The following is a 12,836-nucleotide window of genomic DNA, read 5'->3' on the forward strand; positions in this document are numbered from 1 at the left end:
AAAATTATAAATACATAATTATGTTTTACAATTATCATTATAAATGAAAGTAATAGAATAGAATAATTAACATTTAAATAACTCAAAGAGATAATGTAATAACCACAATTTTAAAATCAATGTGACATAATATATATATATATATATATATATATATATATGTATATATATGTATATCAGATAACGATTACAAACATTATTATTTTCGATATTATCATTTGAAAGTCACAGTTCTTACAAACATATGATTAATAATTAATGCCTATATATATATATATATATATATATATATATATATATATATATATATAACGGCAAAATACATCAGAGACAAAGATAACTGATCACGTGACAAAGATGACAGGTGTTTGGCGCTTGGACAGTTTACCGTCCGATGTTCTGATCTTAATTTTTAATTATTGTCATGCCTTCGATTTGGTTCGACTCAGTGAAGTTTGTACACGATTTTATGATATCATACACGATGATACTCTTTGGAAAAAGAGGAGTAATCAACCGCTCGTGACGAATCAAGCTTCAGCGAAATTTCGTGAAAGGTTGGTAGGTTAATTATTTAACTTTTATCTGTTGAAATACGTTCGTAATATATTAAAATTAAGTTTTACGTAGAAATTTATTGAGAATTAATAAATATTTACGTGAATACATATTTGTATTATAGGTCTGATATTCTTTTTTATATTTTTTTTTTTTTTTTTTTTTTTTTAATTTTTTTTCTACACAGATGTAATCCGTTATTATGCCTCCGTAAAAAGTGGCATGTTTCCCACAACTGGCAGTATGGACGTTATAAGAAAAAATTCATTTTTTCACAAAAAGCAAAGCTGATGCCATGGTTACAATTAACCGATGATATATTATGGTGGAGCGGAGGTGATAGACTTTGTGGTTTTAGACGGAGTGAGCCTCTTAGAGGAACTGTACTTGTTTTTAATGAAAATGATATCGGAAGCGATATTTGCAAATTTGTTGTAAAAGATGAATATATTGTATCTGGACATAGGTAAAGATTTTATAGAAATTTATATTTTAACAAAGAAAATATTGTTATTATATTCTTATTCTATTCTAGAGATGGTAGTTTGAAATTTTGGACTAAGGCAAAACGAGGAGATGATCATATTTGCTTCAGTATAGATAGGGCACACTCATCTGATGTGAATGCTGTAGATAAAATTGGTCAAATTATTGTATCAGGTGCTGGAGATGGAATAGTAAAAGTAAGCGTGTAAAAACTATGTCTTTTGTGAAAGGAAAACTAAATTAGAAAGTCATGCATATTCAGGTTTGGAAATTACCCAATAGAAGATACACCGAACCAGCTTTGGCAAGTATAAACGTGAGAGATAGGATATGGTCTGTCGTAGCTGACCCAACAGGATTAAAATTTGCCGTAGGTTCATCTGGAAATGGTGATGGACCACCTCTAAACATATTTGATATTGAATGGTAAGTATACTTTAAGCTTTGTTCACTAAGCATTTATAATAGCAATGTAATAATATAATAATTTTATTATTAATGTTAATAATGTGTAACAATAGAGAATTTCCATTACTTTTATAAATATTTCATTACGTACTTATCAAAATTTTTATGTTTGTAATACGAACAAGGATTTATCCATCTTATCAAAGCATGTTTTAGTTGCAGTATATCAGATTTAGTAAAACACAATTGGAGACGAGGAGCAGGAATATTAGACATGGTTTGGGATAATCCACATACTCTGCTTACATGTGGATATGATACTTATATTAGAAAATGGGATATGAGGTAAATATACATTTTCCGTTTTTTTTCTTTTTTTTGATGATTAGTATTTTATTAATTACCATTATCTTTTATAGATGTGGAATGTGTGTATCTTCATGGGCTGATCCTACAAGTGCAACATTGTATTGTATTTCTTCAGATTATCAGCATACTTTAGTTTCCGGAACACAATTTAACTGTAAAGCTGTTTTATGGGATCAAAGACAGAAACACTATATACAGGTAATGCCTTATGTCACTTAAAAATATCTTTACATTTATCAAATAATATTTGCAATTTTTTTTTTTTTTTTTTTTTTTTTATAGCTTTACTTCATGAACTTACGAATGTCAAGTCCTATTTATAGTATCAGTTTTGATAGTTGTCATCTTTATGGTGCAACAGATCAACACTTAGCTGAACTCACATTCTCAGGATATTCTTATGAGGAAATTAATTACAGAGAAATGTTGACATATGAATTTGTTCATGTTTAGTTTCACGACCATGATAATATATAAATTATAAGAAATTTTAAATAATTTATACAATTCTTAATGCTAAATATGCCTGATTGGAAGAAAAATTTATAATTGTAAACGTGGTCAAAATAAAAATTCTAAAAATATGTTTACACAACACCGATGTTTTAAATGTATACATTACATGAATATATCGTTAATGGTATACAAAACTAATTTCAGAGATGCATCTTCCAAATTCATGATCTCTTAACGTTTTTATAATATATTTTAAAATATAAACAATTTTATACCATATCACCTTTAACAATAATATACACCAACAATTATTAGTTTAAAATTATTTTAAAATCAAGCATGAGTTAAGTATCTGCTTAAGTAACATTTTCCATTGAAGTTATACACATTTGACTTTATGAAAAAACTTATCAGAGCATTGTTCTGATCATATAATTAAGAATACCTCCATGTTGATAATAAGTTAAGTCGACTTCTGTATCAAAACGTACAATAACTTCGAATTGTTTTCCTTGATCAGTTGTTACTGTAATATTTTGACCAGGTTGACAATCGTTAGGAAGAATGATGTTAAATTTTTCTAGACCAGTTAATCCTAACGATTCTGCAGTTTGACCTGGAAGATATTGTAGCGGTATAATGCCCATTCCTACAAGATTAGACCTGTTGAAATAAAAAAAAAAAAAAAAAATGCATTAGTTGTATTATTAATAGATATAATATATTGTTTAATTGAATAGATTATAAAGACAAGATTGCGTGTATTTTATAATCACCTATGAATTCTTTCATAAGACTCAGCTATTATTGCTCGTATCCCAAGAAGGTATGGTCCCTTTGCAGCCCAATCTCTAGAAGATCCAGAACCATATTCTTTACCAACTAAACATATTAAAGGAGTTTTATCTTTTCTGTACTTTTCTGCAGCATCAAATATATCCATCTGAAAGATATGGTCTCGCAATATTATCGAAGTTTTACAAATTATATAAATATGTAAATAATACAATACGAGCAATACCTCTTCGTTAGTTGGAATATAAATTGTTCGTGGTCCAGGTTTCCCAATAAATTTATTAACCAAACGTATATTTGCAAAAGTTCCTCGCATCATAACAGAATCGTTTCCTCTACGTGAGCCATAAGAATTAAATTCTTTTGGTGTTAATCTGAAAATATGACAAATATAAATAGAGAAATTATTGTTATTTTACGTTTTTTTTAATCGAAAAATAATTATCAAAACTTACCCACGACTCGAAAGATATCGCGCTGCTGGAGAATTACGTGCAATGCTACCAGCAGGACTAATGTGATCAGTCGTTACAGAATCTCCGAGATTCAAGAGTACGCGTGCGTTAATAATAGATTCTATTTTAGGAATCTCCTAAATCATATAAAAAGAAAAAGTATATATTGGAAGATAAGAGAAACGATCAATTTTTCCTTAATTCCCATATAAAAACCAAAGCGTATAGTTCCATGAATACGTATGACCGACCCACCTTCTCGAGCTTATCAAAATATGGTGGTTTTTGAATATATGTGGAATTAATATCCCAAGGATATAATTTACCATCAGGAGCTACCAAGTTTGCCCAACTGCTGCTACCTTTTTCAATTTTTTCATATACTTCTTTAAACATAGCTGGTATAACGTATTTTTGTTCGACGCTTTGTATTTCCTTTCTTGTAGGCCATATATCTTGGAGAAATATAGCTGTTCCGTCTTTCTTATATCCTATTGCACGAGAGAAAAACATTTATGTGATTTATTTGTATTATTATTATTATTATTAAGAATACGATAAAGTTAAAATATATTTCATTAATATCATAAGAAAGTCGCATACCCAAAGGTTCTTTTTCAAAATCTATATCGACAGTGCCAGCGATAGCGTATGCGATAACCAGAAGAGGCGATGCCAAATAATTTGCTCGTGTATTTGGATGAATTCTGCCTTCGAAATTTCGATTTCCAGACAATACGCCGCAGCACACCAGTTCGTTCTAAAATGAAACATAGTCAGAAAGTTAAAAAAGATAAGTAAAAAAAAAATACTTTTAACCGATCAAATTGATATACCTTTTCTATAGTATTTACTATAGCTTCTGGAAGTGGACCACTATTACCAATACAAGTCATACATCCATAACCGACGTTATCAAAGCCCAATTTTGATAAATATGGAATAACACCACTTTCTTGAAGATAATATGTGACTACACCAGAACCAGGCGATAAAGATGTTTTTATATATGGCGCTACCGTTAATCCAACTTCAACAGCTTTTTTAGCCAAAAGACCTTAAATGATCGTCGAATATTTTTTTGTTTTAAATATCTAAAAGAAAAATGCAGAAAAAAATTCTGTTATAGTTTAATTATTTACCTGCTCCGAGCATAACACTGGGATTACTAGTATTCGTACAACTGGTGATTGCTGCAATAACCACCGATCCGTGTCTTAACTTATAATCTTTTCCTTCGTACTCGAACATACCGACATGATCCAATTTTTCCTTACTTAAACCGTATCCTTTGAATCCTATCTGAAAAATAAAATTAATGTTTCTTTTGTTTGTTTGTTTGTTTTTTTAAATCGATTAATTATACTTTTTGAGAATATAATTTTATTGATATAAAGTAATGTAAATTTTATTGTATCATTTAAAAATAGATTTGCACAAGTAATAGAGTAATTAATTAAAATGAGAAATATATAAATAAAAAAAAAGAAAAAGAAATAAAAGTTAAAAAAAAATAAAACATAAAAAATAAAAAATAATTATAACAGACAATTTTGAAAAATTTCCTTTCACGGATGATCTTCAAGATAATCAGTATTCAATATTCATAAATTTAATGACTAATTTCTTTAGAATGACGTTAAACAACTTCATTAAAAAGTCGTTAATGAATACAGATTAGAAAATACGATATCCGTATCGTTATTGTCATTTCCTCAGGAAATATCTTGTAGAAACGAAGATTATCAAAAGAGATTTTTAAATATTATATATAGATAATTTTGAAATATTATATAAAATAATTTTCATTTTTCTCCAAGGACTATTATTCATTTCTGCTTACGAAGTAATCGTATTGTCATCGTTCATAGAGCGAATAAAAAGTAATGTAATACTTTACAACTTGACAATATATTTATGATAAATTATTTTTTCATAATATTCAAGATGATAATACAAATGATCGAAGCTAATTCAAATCTATTCAAGTACGCATGATACGTGCAAAACGAATACGACAGTCGTTTCGAACGAAATATGTGAACTGTGCAAAATTAAAAAGAAAATGTAGTATCAGCGATTTCTATTAGGTCGTGAAGACTTCTAAAGCTCGACAATTAGCGAGTGAAAAAAAAATATTTCTTTAAATTAATCCTAAAGAAATTCGATTGTATGGTCAATCTATTTGCTTATATATTTTTTAATATATTTATAAATAAAATATAAAAATATAATAACGTATAATAACGTATTCAATAAGAACAATTAATTATTTTTATTTTTTCTAATTTTTTTTTCTCTTCTTTTTTTTCAATGTCATATTCAAATTATAAATTTATCGTATGTATTTTCAATTTTACATGACAATCATGTGAAATTGAATGATTAAAGGGAAGATAAAAATACGAATATTTCGTCAAATTTACATGAAGTAAACATTCAAATTAATTTAAAGGATATCGTGTTATATCTGGAATTTTATATAAACGTGAAAATATCTAAGAACGATCGAACAAATGGTAAGTCAGCATATTAACAAAATTACCGAGGATTCATCAAATATCTTATTATCGTAAAAGCGTAATATTATATTGACGTTGTATATTTAAAAAAAAATTGATCAACAATTCATTTCAATTACTTGAATTACCGAATTACCGATTATTTGAAAAATTGAAAATTCATCCCCTTTTAAAACGTAAATGATTTATGAATCATTGTGTCCAAGCTAATGAACGAACATGCGCAGTGTTTATAAAGACAAGTTTGTAAGTTCGTAATTTCTGAAATTCTGACAACTTGAAGGTATTTTTGACGACATTATTCTTGGGACTTAAGAGGTGGGGGAAGTTGGGCCAAGAAGTATAAATTTCGGAGCCGTAAGCTAAGGTCCTCAGTATACGGATAACAATACAACGCGCACCATATGTAAGCATTTAATAACTCAGTCATTGTTTAACGTTTTTCATTTTAAAAATCATATTTTTAATTTTTAACTTTGATCTTTCTTGATTTATATAAATGGTGAATATTTATTTTCATATGAGAAATAATCATTCACGAGATCACTTGAAATTTCGATATATTTTTGAGGAATACAACAAGTGGAATTTTATTGTAAGTATTTGTTCAGCGACACATATTACGAAAAATATTGCATTAATTGAATATGAGATTAAAAGGATAAAAAAAAAAAATTGAAGAGATTGCCGTTGGATGAATTCTCTTCCGGTTTGACTAATAAAATGTCTCACCGGGTAGGATTTATCCAACATCTGTCTCTACTTGTTACTCCAATCGTCAAATATCAAGGATATAAATTTGTTGGATTGTCGTCGGAGACGAAGTATAGATCCAGTGACAAAGTTATAATTAAATTGTGACTAGATCGAAATACTCGTCCTCGACGGCAAGAAATTACGCTGAATAATTGCACTATATTGATTAAACAAAAAAGTCTTGTTTATTTTTCTTTGGTAATCTAGCTATATGGTAAATTTAAGGTCATAAAGCTAGATTAGCGGGATGAAATATATAGGACATAACATCGATGAATTTTCGAATAGAAGAGAGAAAAAAGAAGCTTAAAGATTCATTAATTTAAAATGACTTGGGTCTGCGGGAACTATTGCTGTGATATGTTTTTCACAATATCATATCACAGCTCTAATTGCCCAGAACCTTTTCATTTAATCTTTCTTTGAAATATTCGATTATACTTTTATGTTAATAATCAATGATTAAGTTGAAACTTGTTGTCTGGGAATTATGCTAACATTTATCAGCCATATTTTCAAGTATGATATAAAACAAATATAATTTAGATTGACGAGATTAATTAACCGTCACTGGGTTATATTTGCTCTATATCAATACTGTATTATTATCATCGCTTCTCTATATTTTTAAATTTATATTTTATGACTAGAAATGTTTTTATCGTTGTATTAATCTCACCTTATTGGAAAGACAGCTTTTAAAATCTGTCTTCATGTCACGTACAGAAACTCGATCGTGAGGTCTTTTTGGGCCACTGACACAGGATACTACAGTATTTAAGTCCAAGTAAATAACTTCAGAAAATATAGGATCTTGCTTCTTATCGTCGTAATCTCTTAACATATGTACAGCGCTCAGATACTTCTCAATTTTCGCAATATGTTCTTCTGAACGATCTACAAAATAAAAATTAAAAATATTTTTAATTCTATCTTAACATTACAATTTCAATGTAGATCTCTTTTAACTTATATTTATAATAAATATTTGTGCTTAATTAAGAACCACAATTATTTCAATATCTTACTAGTTTGTCTAAGATATGCTAAACTCTCTTTATCCACTGCGAAATATCCAACTGTGGCTCCATACTCAGGACACATATTAGAGATTGTCGCACGATCCGCTATACTCAATTGTGATACACCAGAGCCAAAAAATTCTACAAATTTTCCAACAACACCTACTTGGCGAAGATTCTATAAATATTCAGTTCTTTTTATTTATTAGAAACATTATATTTCTTACTTTATAAAATTTTAGAAATATTAAATTATTTACAGACCTTTGTAATAGTAAGTACCAAATCTGTTGAAGTTGCATATTGATTTAAAACACCTTCTAACTTGTAACCAACAACTTTGGGTATTAACATGGACATTGCTTGACCTAGCATAACAGCTTCTGCTTCTATACCTCCAACACCCCATCCAAGGACACCAAGACCATTAATCATAGTCGTATGTGAATCTGTTCCAACCACACTATCAGGATAAAGAAGACTATTGCTATCAAATACTATCCTGGCTAAATATTCTAAATTCACTTGATGCACAATACCACTTCCTGGTGGTACAATTAACATATTTTCAAATGCTTTAGCTCCCCATTTTAAAAAGGTAAAACGTTCCTTGTTCCTTTCAAATTCCATGTCTTCATTTTTTTTCAATGCATCTGGACTACAAATATATAGTTTTTATTATTATGTATGTTTAATTATTATTATATATGTATGTTTAATTATTATTATTACATATGTATGTTTAATTATTACATATAATGATAATATAATATATTATTGTATTATGAGTATTTGACATGTTCTATTAAATTTATTAATGTATTTGAAGTAATTAAATTTTATTTTTCATAGAAATAATTACCATTACCATTACTAGCAAAAATAATAATTACCTTCTAGTAAAATCAACTTGTATAGAGTGATCAATCACAAGATCTGAAGGACAAATAGGATTTATTTTATCAGGATTACCATCTAATCTTTTAACAGCATCTCTCATAGCAGCAAAATCTACAACTGCTGGAACTCCAGTAAAATCCTGTAAAAAAATGTAAAGTACAAATTATTAATAATAATAAGAATTATATAATATAATTTATAATATAATTTAATCCAAAGTTTTTATTAAAAGATTTCAATATGTACTTGTAAAATTACTCTAGATGGCTTGAATGCTATTTCAACTCCTTCAGGAATCGTTTGATTAATCTCCCAATCAATAAGTTTTTCAACATCACTTTTTTTCACTTGAAATCCATCGCAATTTCTTACACAACTCTCTAATAAAACTCTTATTGAGAATGGTAGACGATCTAAAAAAAAAAAGGAAAAGAAAGAACACATATTAACTAAGTCATATTCATTTTTTTTTTTTTTATATTTTCGTATCGACTAAATCATTTACATTTTTTATTTTAATATAAAAATTTTATTATATCCAAAAGTTTGATTGCTAATAACATTATGAATAATACTATAAATACCTTCTTTTTTTTATAATGTTTTAAATAATATTATAAATACCATATTTTTCTCCTAGTTGAGTAACATCATAATAACGATACGTTGAATTATTTTCTAAAGTCTTCAACAACTGCTTGTAGGGATTTTTATCTGAACATAAACAATATTAATTATTGTTTAATACAGTTTATTAGAACAAAAGATTAAAATATCAAATTTCGATTATATAGACAGCATCAATATCTTATAGAGTTATATAAAACATCTTATATAGATATTAAAATATCTTATATAGTTATATAGATATAAATAAAAAAATTATAAATTATCTTGTAATAAATTATAAATTTATTATTATATTATTATATATACAAATATATATATATATGTACATATATATATCTTCCAATATTTTTATTACTAATAAAAATATAAAATAATATAAAAAGTATACAATTGTATTAAGCAGAATATAGTTGCATATATAAAGAATGTAGTATTATAAAATATTTAATTTACAGAAAAATATTTTTAAATATTTGACAATAAATCTACATATGAATGATAGCTGTCTATTTACCAGATGAATATCTCATTGTGTTAATAATACGATTAATTTTAAATCTTCTAAATAAAAAAAACTGCATACCGAGCATACTCATAATTTTATGTATATTTCAAATAAATTCGTTATATATTTGATGGTATACATTTTAATAAAAAAAAATGAATAATTGTTAAAATATGTCAAAAAAAAATAAAGAAAATGTAATAAGATTGGTAAACGAATATGAAACTTTCAACCCACCAGCCATGACCGTCGTTGCTTCAGTCACGTCGTCCATTCAAACTCAATTGTGATTTTTCATGACAAAATAATGAAAGAAATTAATCAGTAACAGTATTGCGTGCACTTTGAAGTGCAACCATTGGTTACACGATCTCCCTCTGGAGAGGAATACAACAAAGCACAGTTTCAAACATAGATCTTATAATTTGTATAAAGAAACACTACTATATCCATTTTATTTATTTCTTAAATTAATATTTAAAAAATATATATTATAAGATAAAATTAATAAAAGTTAACTTGTACTTTATTCTAATATATTTAGTATCTTTTGATTTTTACCATAAACATCTTGAAAAATATAATAAAAAAGTAAAACGTTTGAGTTGAAAACATCTATTATCTACTTCAGTTGCATAAACATTCTATAGATCATATCTAATTTGAATTCGAAAAAATAGATATTTACCTCTTTGGAAAAGAATGATTTATGTTTGAATACTATATTTAGAAGTGATTTATCCTTGAATATTTTATAATGTTCAACGTAGATAACGATAGGAGCAAACCAATGAGCGATAAGACATTAAATCTGTATACTTTTTATATAAATTTAGTTCTTTATAGTTTCCTACAGTTACTGACATGAGAAAAAGCCCCATTTTGTTGAAATAAGATAAAAATCTTTTTGCGTTTTTACTTTTTTATTCATTAATTGTAGTTGTAACTTTGTTTCCTGTGTTGTTTCTTTTATAATAAAATAGAATATATTCTAATAGATCAAATTTCTCTTTTTATAAAATGTAAGTTATTACAAAACTTTAATTTTACGTTACATTATTTTTTACATACCTATATAATTAACAAATTTGTTTGAACCATTAAAGTATTACAATATGGAAAATCACATCAGACCACCACAACCTTTAAGTAATAATTCGCCCAAGACCTGGCTTCTTTGGAAAGAAGAATTTCTTATCTTCATGAAATTGCTTGGGCATATGTCTCGTCCAGAATACTATAAGGCAAATCTTTTCAAAAATTTTATAGGACCAGTAGGTTTAGAAATAATATCAAAGATATCATTTAACCACCCAAATGATAAAGATAATTTGGATATAATAATAAAAAAAATAGATGAATATCATAATCCTCCACGAAAGGAAATAGAAAGACGATATCAATTTTTTAATAGCTCTATGAAAAGCAATGAAACAATAGAAAATTATATCCAAAGTTTAAAGGTATATTAGATATAATAATATTTTACATTAGTTATTATATAACCACTTAATGAACATTTATACAATTAATATTAATTCTATTTTTATAGGAGAAAGCAAAAGAATGTAAATTTGATAATTTGGAAGAAAGTTTAATAATAGATGTTGTCGTTCTTCATGCTAAGGATAAAGTATTACGCAAAAAATATTTGCAAGAAGATAATCTTAATTGTGAAAAAATTATAGAAATTTATAAAAATCATAGAATTGCAACATTAGAAAGTAATTCTACTACAAATTCTACAGCTTTACCTAAACAAAAAAATAAACCAATTCCAGTTTCTAAAGAAACAGAATCTTCTAATGTTTCACAAAAGAAATCTTGTTGGAGATGTAAAAGTACACATGAAATAAGACAATGTCCAGCTTGGAATTACAAGTGTAAAAATTGTGGTGAACTGCATCATTTTGAAATATCTTGTCGAAATGTTGCATCAAGCCAGAATAAACCATGCTATAAAAATATGGTGAGTTATCTCTTTTAACACAAACATACAAAGATTATATTTTGTTATAAATTCTATTTCAATATATATTTTGGTATTATAAACGGTTTTAATTTGTTATTTCAGAATAATCTTAATAAAAATGGAAAACCAGGGAACCATAATAAAACATTAAACAATCTGTTAAAATAATATTCTATATCTTTATAAGATAAAGTATTTCAATATGCAATAATCTTTATAACAAATTTTGCAATTATATAATTATTTTTAAATATATATGGTATTTTAATATAAGTATTTTATATAATGTTTTAATACATAGAATGTATTATTGTTTTATTATTTTATGTAACAGATAAATATATAATGAAAATAATTTTAAGATAATTGTAAATGAATATTGTATTCTATGTTGGGTTATTGTATATTTGAATAAATATAATAAAAGGAATAGGTTATATAAAAAATGTTTTTTACAATCAATATACAATAATTATTGATATATTATGCATTGTAGCAGACATTAAACAAATAACATTTTAATCAAATATAATATAAAGTAATTTTAATATTGGTCCCTAAATAAAAGTACTCTTTAATAAAGAGCACTATTAAAATCAAATGGCACTATCTACATTTGTATTAATATGTTAAACACATTAAATGATGTCTCTATAACAACTTGAATGAAATAAACATTTTCAAATTTGGATAACTGTTTGTCTTTCATAAATTTTTCATTTCTTATTTATATCTGTTGTCTTTTATATCTTAAAGACTGTAGTATAGGATAATTAAACAATATAACACATTTTTTATTTATGATATAATCTATAAATTTAAATAAATAAAGCAATAATTGTCTTTGGTATGAAACCTAATGGATGAGTGTAGAAACGTGTAACTTATATATGAAGTCATAGATGCTAAAAAACAGAATATGAAGATAGAATGGCTTAAATAAAAGATAATATATAATTAGCATATGGCATTGTTGTGCTATAATAGATTAAATGTGATATG

General features: G+C 26.3%; 3 protein-coding genes across 4 annotated transcripts; 2 read left to right on the forward strand and 1 right to left on the reverse strand.

Annotated features, from left to right (window-relative positions):
- The first annotated feature begins 347 nt into the window (after positions 1-347).
- On the forward strand, positions 348-3,030 carry LOC127071199 (F-box/WD repeat-containing protein 4). Its single transcript, XM_051010215.1, has 7 exons — positions 348-557; positions 746-1,024; positions 1,094-1,241; positions 1,307-1,470; positions 1,669-1,797; positions 1,872-2,019; positions 2,104-3,030. The coding sequence occupies exons 1-7, from the start codon at positions 358-360 to the stop codon at positions 2,272-2,274; spliced, it is 1,239 nt and encodes a 412-aa protein (XP_050866172.1). The 5' UTR covers positions 348-357; the 3' UTR covers positions 2,275-3,030.
- Positions 2,509-10,239, reverse strand: LOC127071185 (cytoplasmic aconitate hydratase-like). Of its 2 annotated transcripts, none has more exons than XM_051010150.1 (15): positions 10,100-10,239; positions 9,352-9,441; positions 8,974-9,140; positions 8,721-8,866; positions 8,092-8,485; positions 7,834-8,005; positions 7,485-7,702; positions 4,670-4,829; positions 4,364-4,584; positions 4,131-4,287; positions 3,783-4,018; positions 3,528-3,664; positions 3,299-3,446; positions 3,054-3,220; positions 2,509-2,940 (listed from the first exon to the last, which is right to left on the reverse strand). In XM_051010150.1, the coding sequence occupies exons 1-15, from the start codon at positions 10,134-10,136 to the stop codon at positions 2,688-2,690; spliced, it is 2,703 nt and encodes a 900-aa protein (XP_050866107.1). In that variant the 5' UTR covers positions 10,137-10,239; the 3' UTR covers positions 2,509-2,687. The 2 variants fall into 2 exon arrangements, with proteins under 2 accessions (XP_050866107.1, XP_050866108.1); XM_051010151.1 differs by lacking the exon at positions 10,100-10,239 and adding an exon at positions 9,941-10,077.
- A 465-nt stretch (positions 10,240-10,704) lies between these two features.
- LOC127071203 (uncharacterized) lies at positions 10,705-12,199 on the forward strand. The gene is made up of 4 exons (XM_051010223.1): positions 10,705-10,884; positions 10,969-11,325; positions 11,415-11,831; positions 11,937-12,199. Exons 2-4 carry the CDS (start codon positions 10,978-10,980, stop codon positions 12,000-12,002), a joined length of 831 nt encoding a protein of 276 aa, XP_050866180.1. The 5' UTR covers positions 10,705-10,884; positions 10,969-10,977; the 3' UTR covers positions 12,003-12,199.
- The last annotated feature ends 637 nt before the right edge of the window (positions 12,200-12,836 follow it).

This window comes from Vespula vulgaris, chromosome 21, assembly GCF_905475345.1.
Source record: "Vespula vulgaris chromosome 21, iyVesVulg1.1, whole genome shotgun sequence".
In the NCBI taxonomy this organism is placed as follows: Eukaryota; Metazoa; Arthropoda; class Insecta; order Hymenoptera; family Vespidae; genus Vespula; species Vespula vulgaris.

Excerpts from the sequence above, each read along its gene's own strand:
- LOC127071203 (XM_051010223.1), top strand. The coding sequence starts at position 10,978 with ATGGAAAATCACATCAGACCACCACAACCTTTAAGTAATAATTCGCCC. Across the intron at positions 11,326-11,414 it reads ATTATATCCAAAGTTTAAAG|GAGAAAGCAAAAGAATGTAA; the intron begins GTATATTAGATA and ends CTATTTTTATAG. Across the intron at positions 11,832-11,936 it reads AACCATGCTATAAAAATATG|AATAATCTTAATAAAAATGG; the intron begins GTGAGTTATCTC and ends TTGTTATTTCAG.
- LOC127071199 (XM_051010215.1), top strand. The coding sequence starts at position 358 with ATGACAGGTGTTTGGCGCTTGGACAGTTTACCGTCCGATGTTCTGATC. Across the intron at positions 1,025-1,093 it reads TATATTGTATCTGGACATAG|AGATGGTAGTTTGAAATTTT; the intron begins GTAAAGATTTTA and ends ATTCTATTCTAG. Across the intron at positions 1,242-1,306 it reads CTGGAGATGGAATAGTAAAA|GTTTGGAAATTACCCAATAG; the intron begins GTAAGCGTGTAA and ends ATGCATATTCAG.
- LOC127071185 (XM_051010150.1), bottom strand. The coding sequence starts at position 10,136 with ATGGACGACGTGACTGAAGCAACGACGGTCATGGCTG. Across the intron at positions 7,703-7,833 it reads AGCATATCTTAGACAAACTA|ATCGTTCAGAAGAACATATT; the intron begins GTAAGATATTGA and ends TTTATTTTGTAG. Across the intron at positions 4,585-4,669 it reads CAGTGTTATGCTCGGAGCAG|GTCTTTTGGCTAAAAAAGCT; the intron begins GTAAATAATTAA and ends CGATCATTTAAG.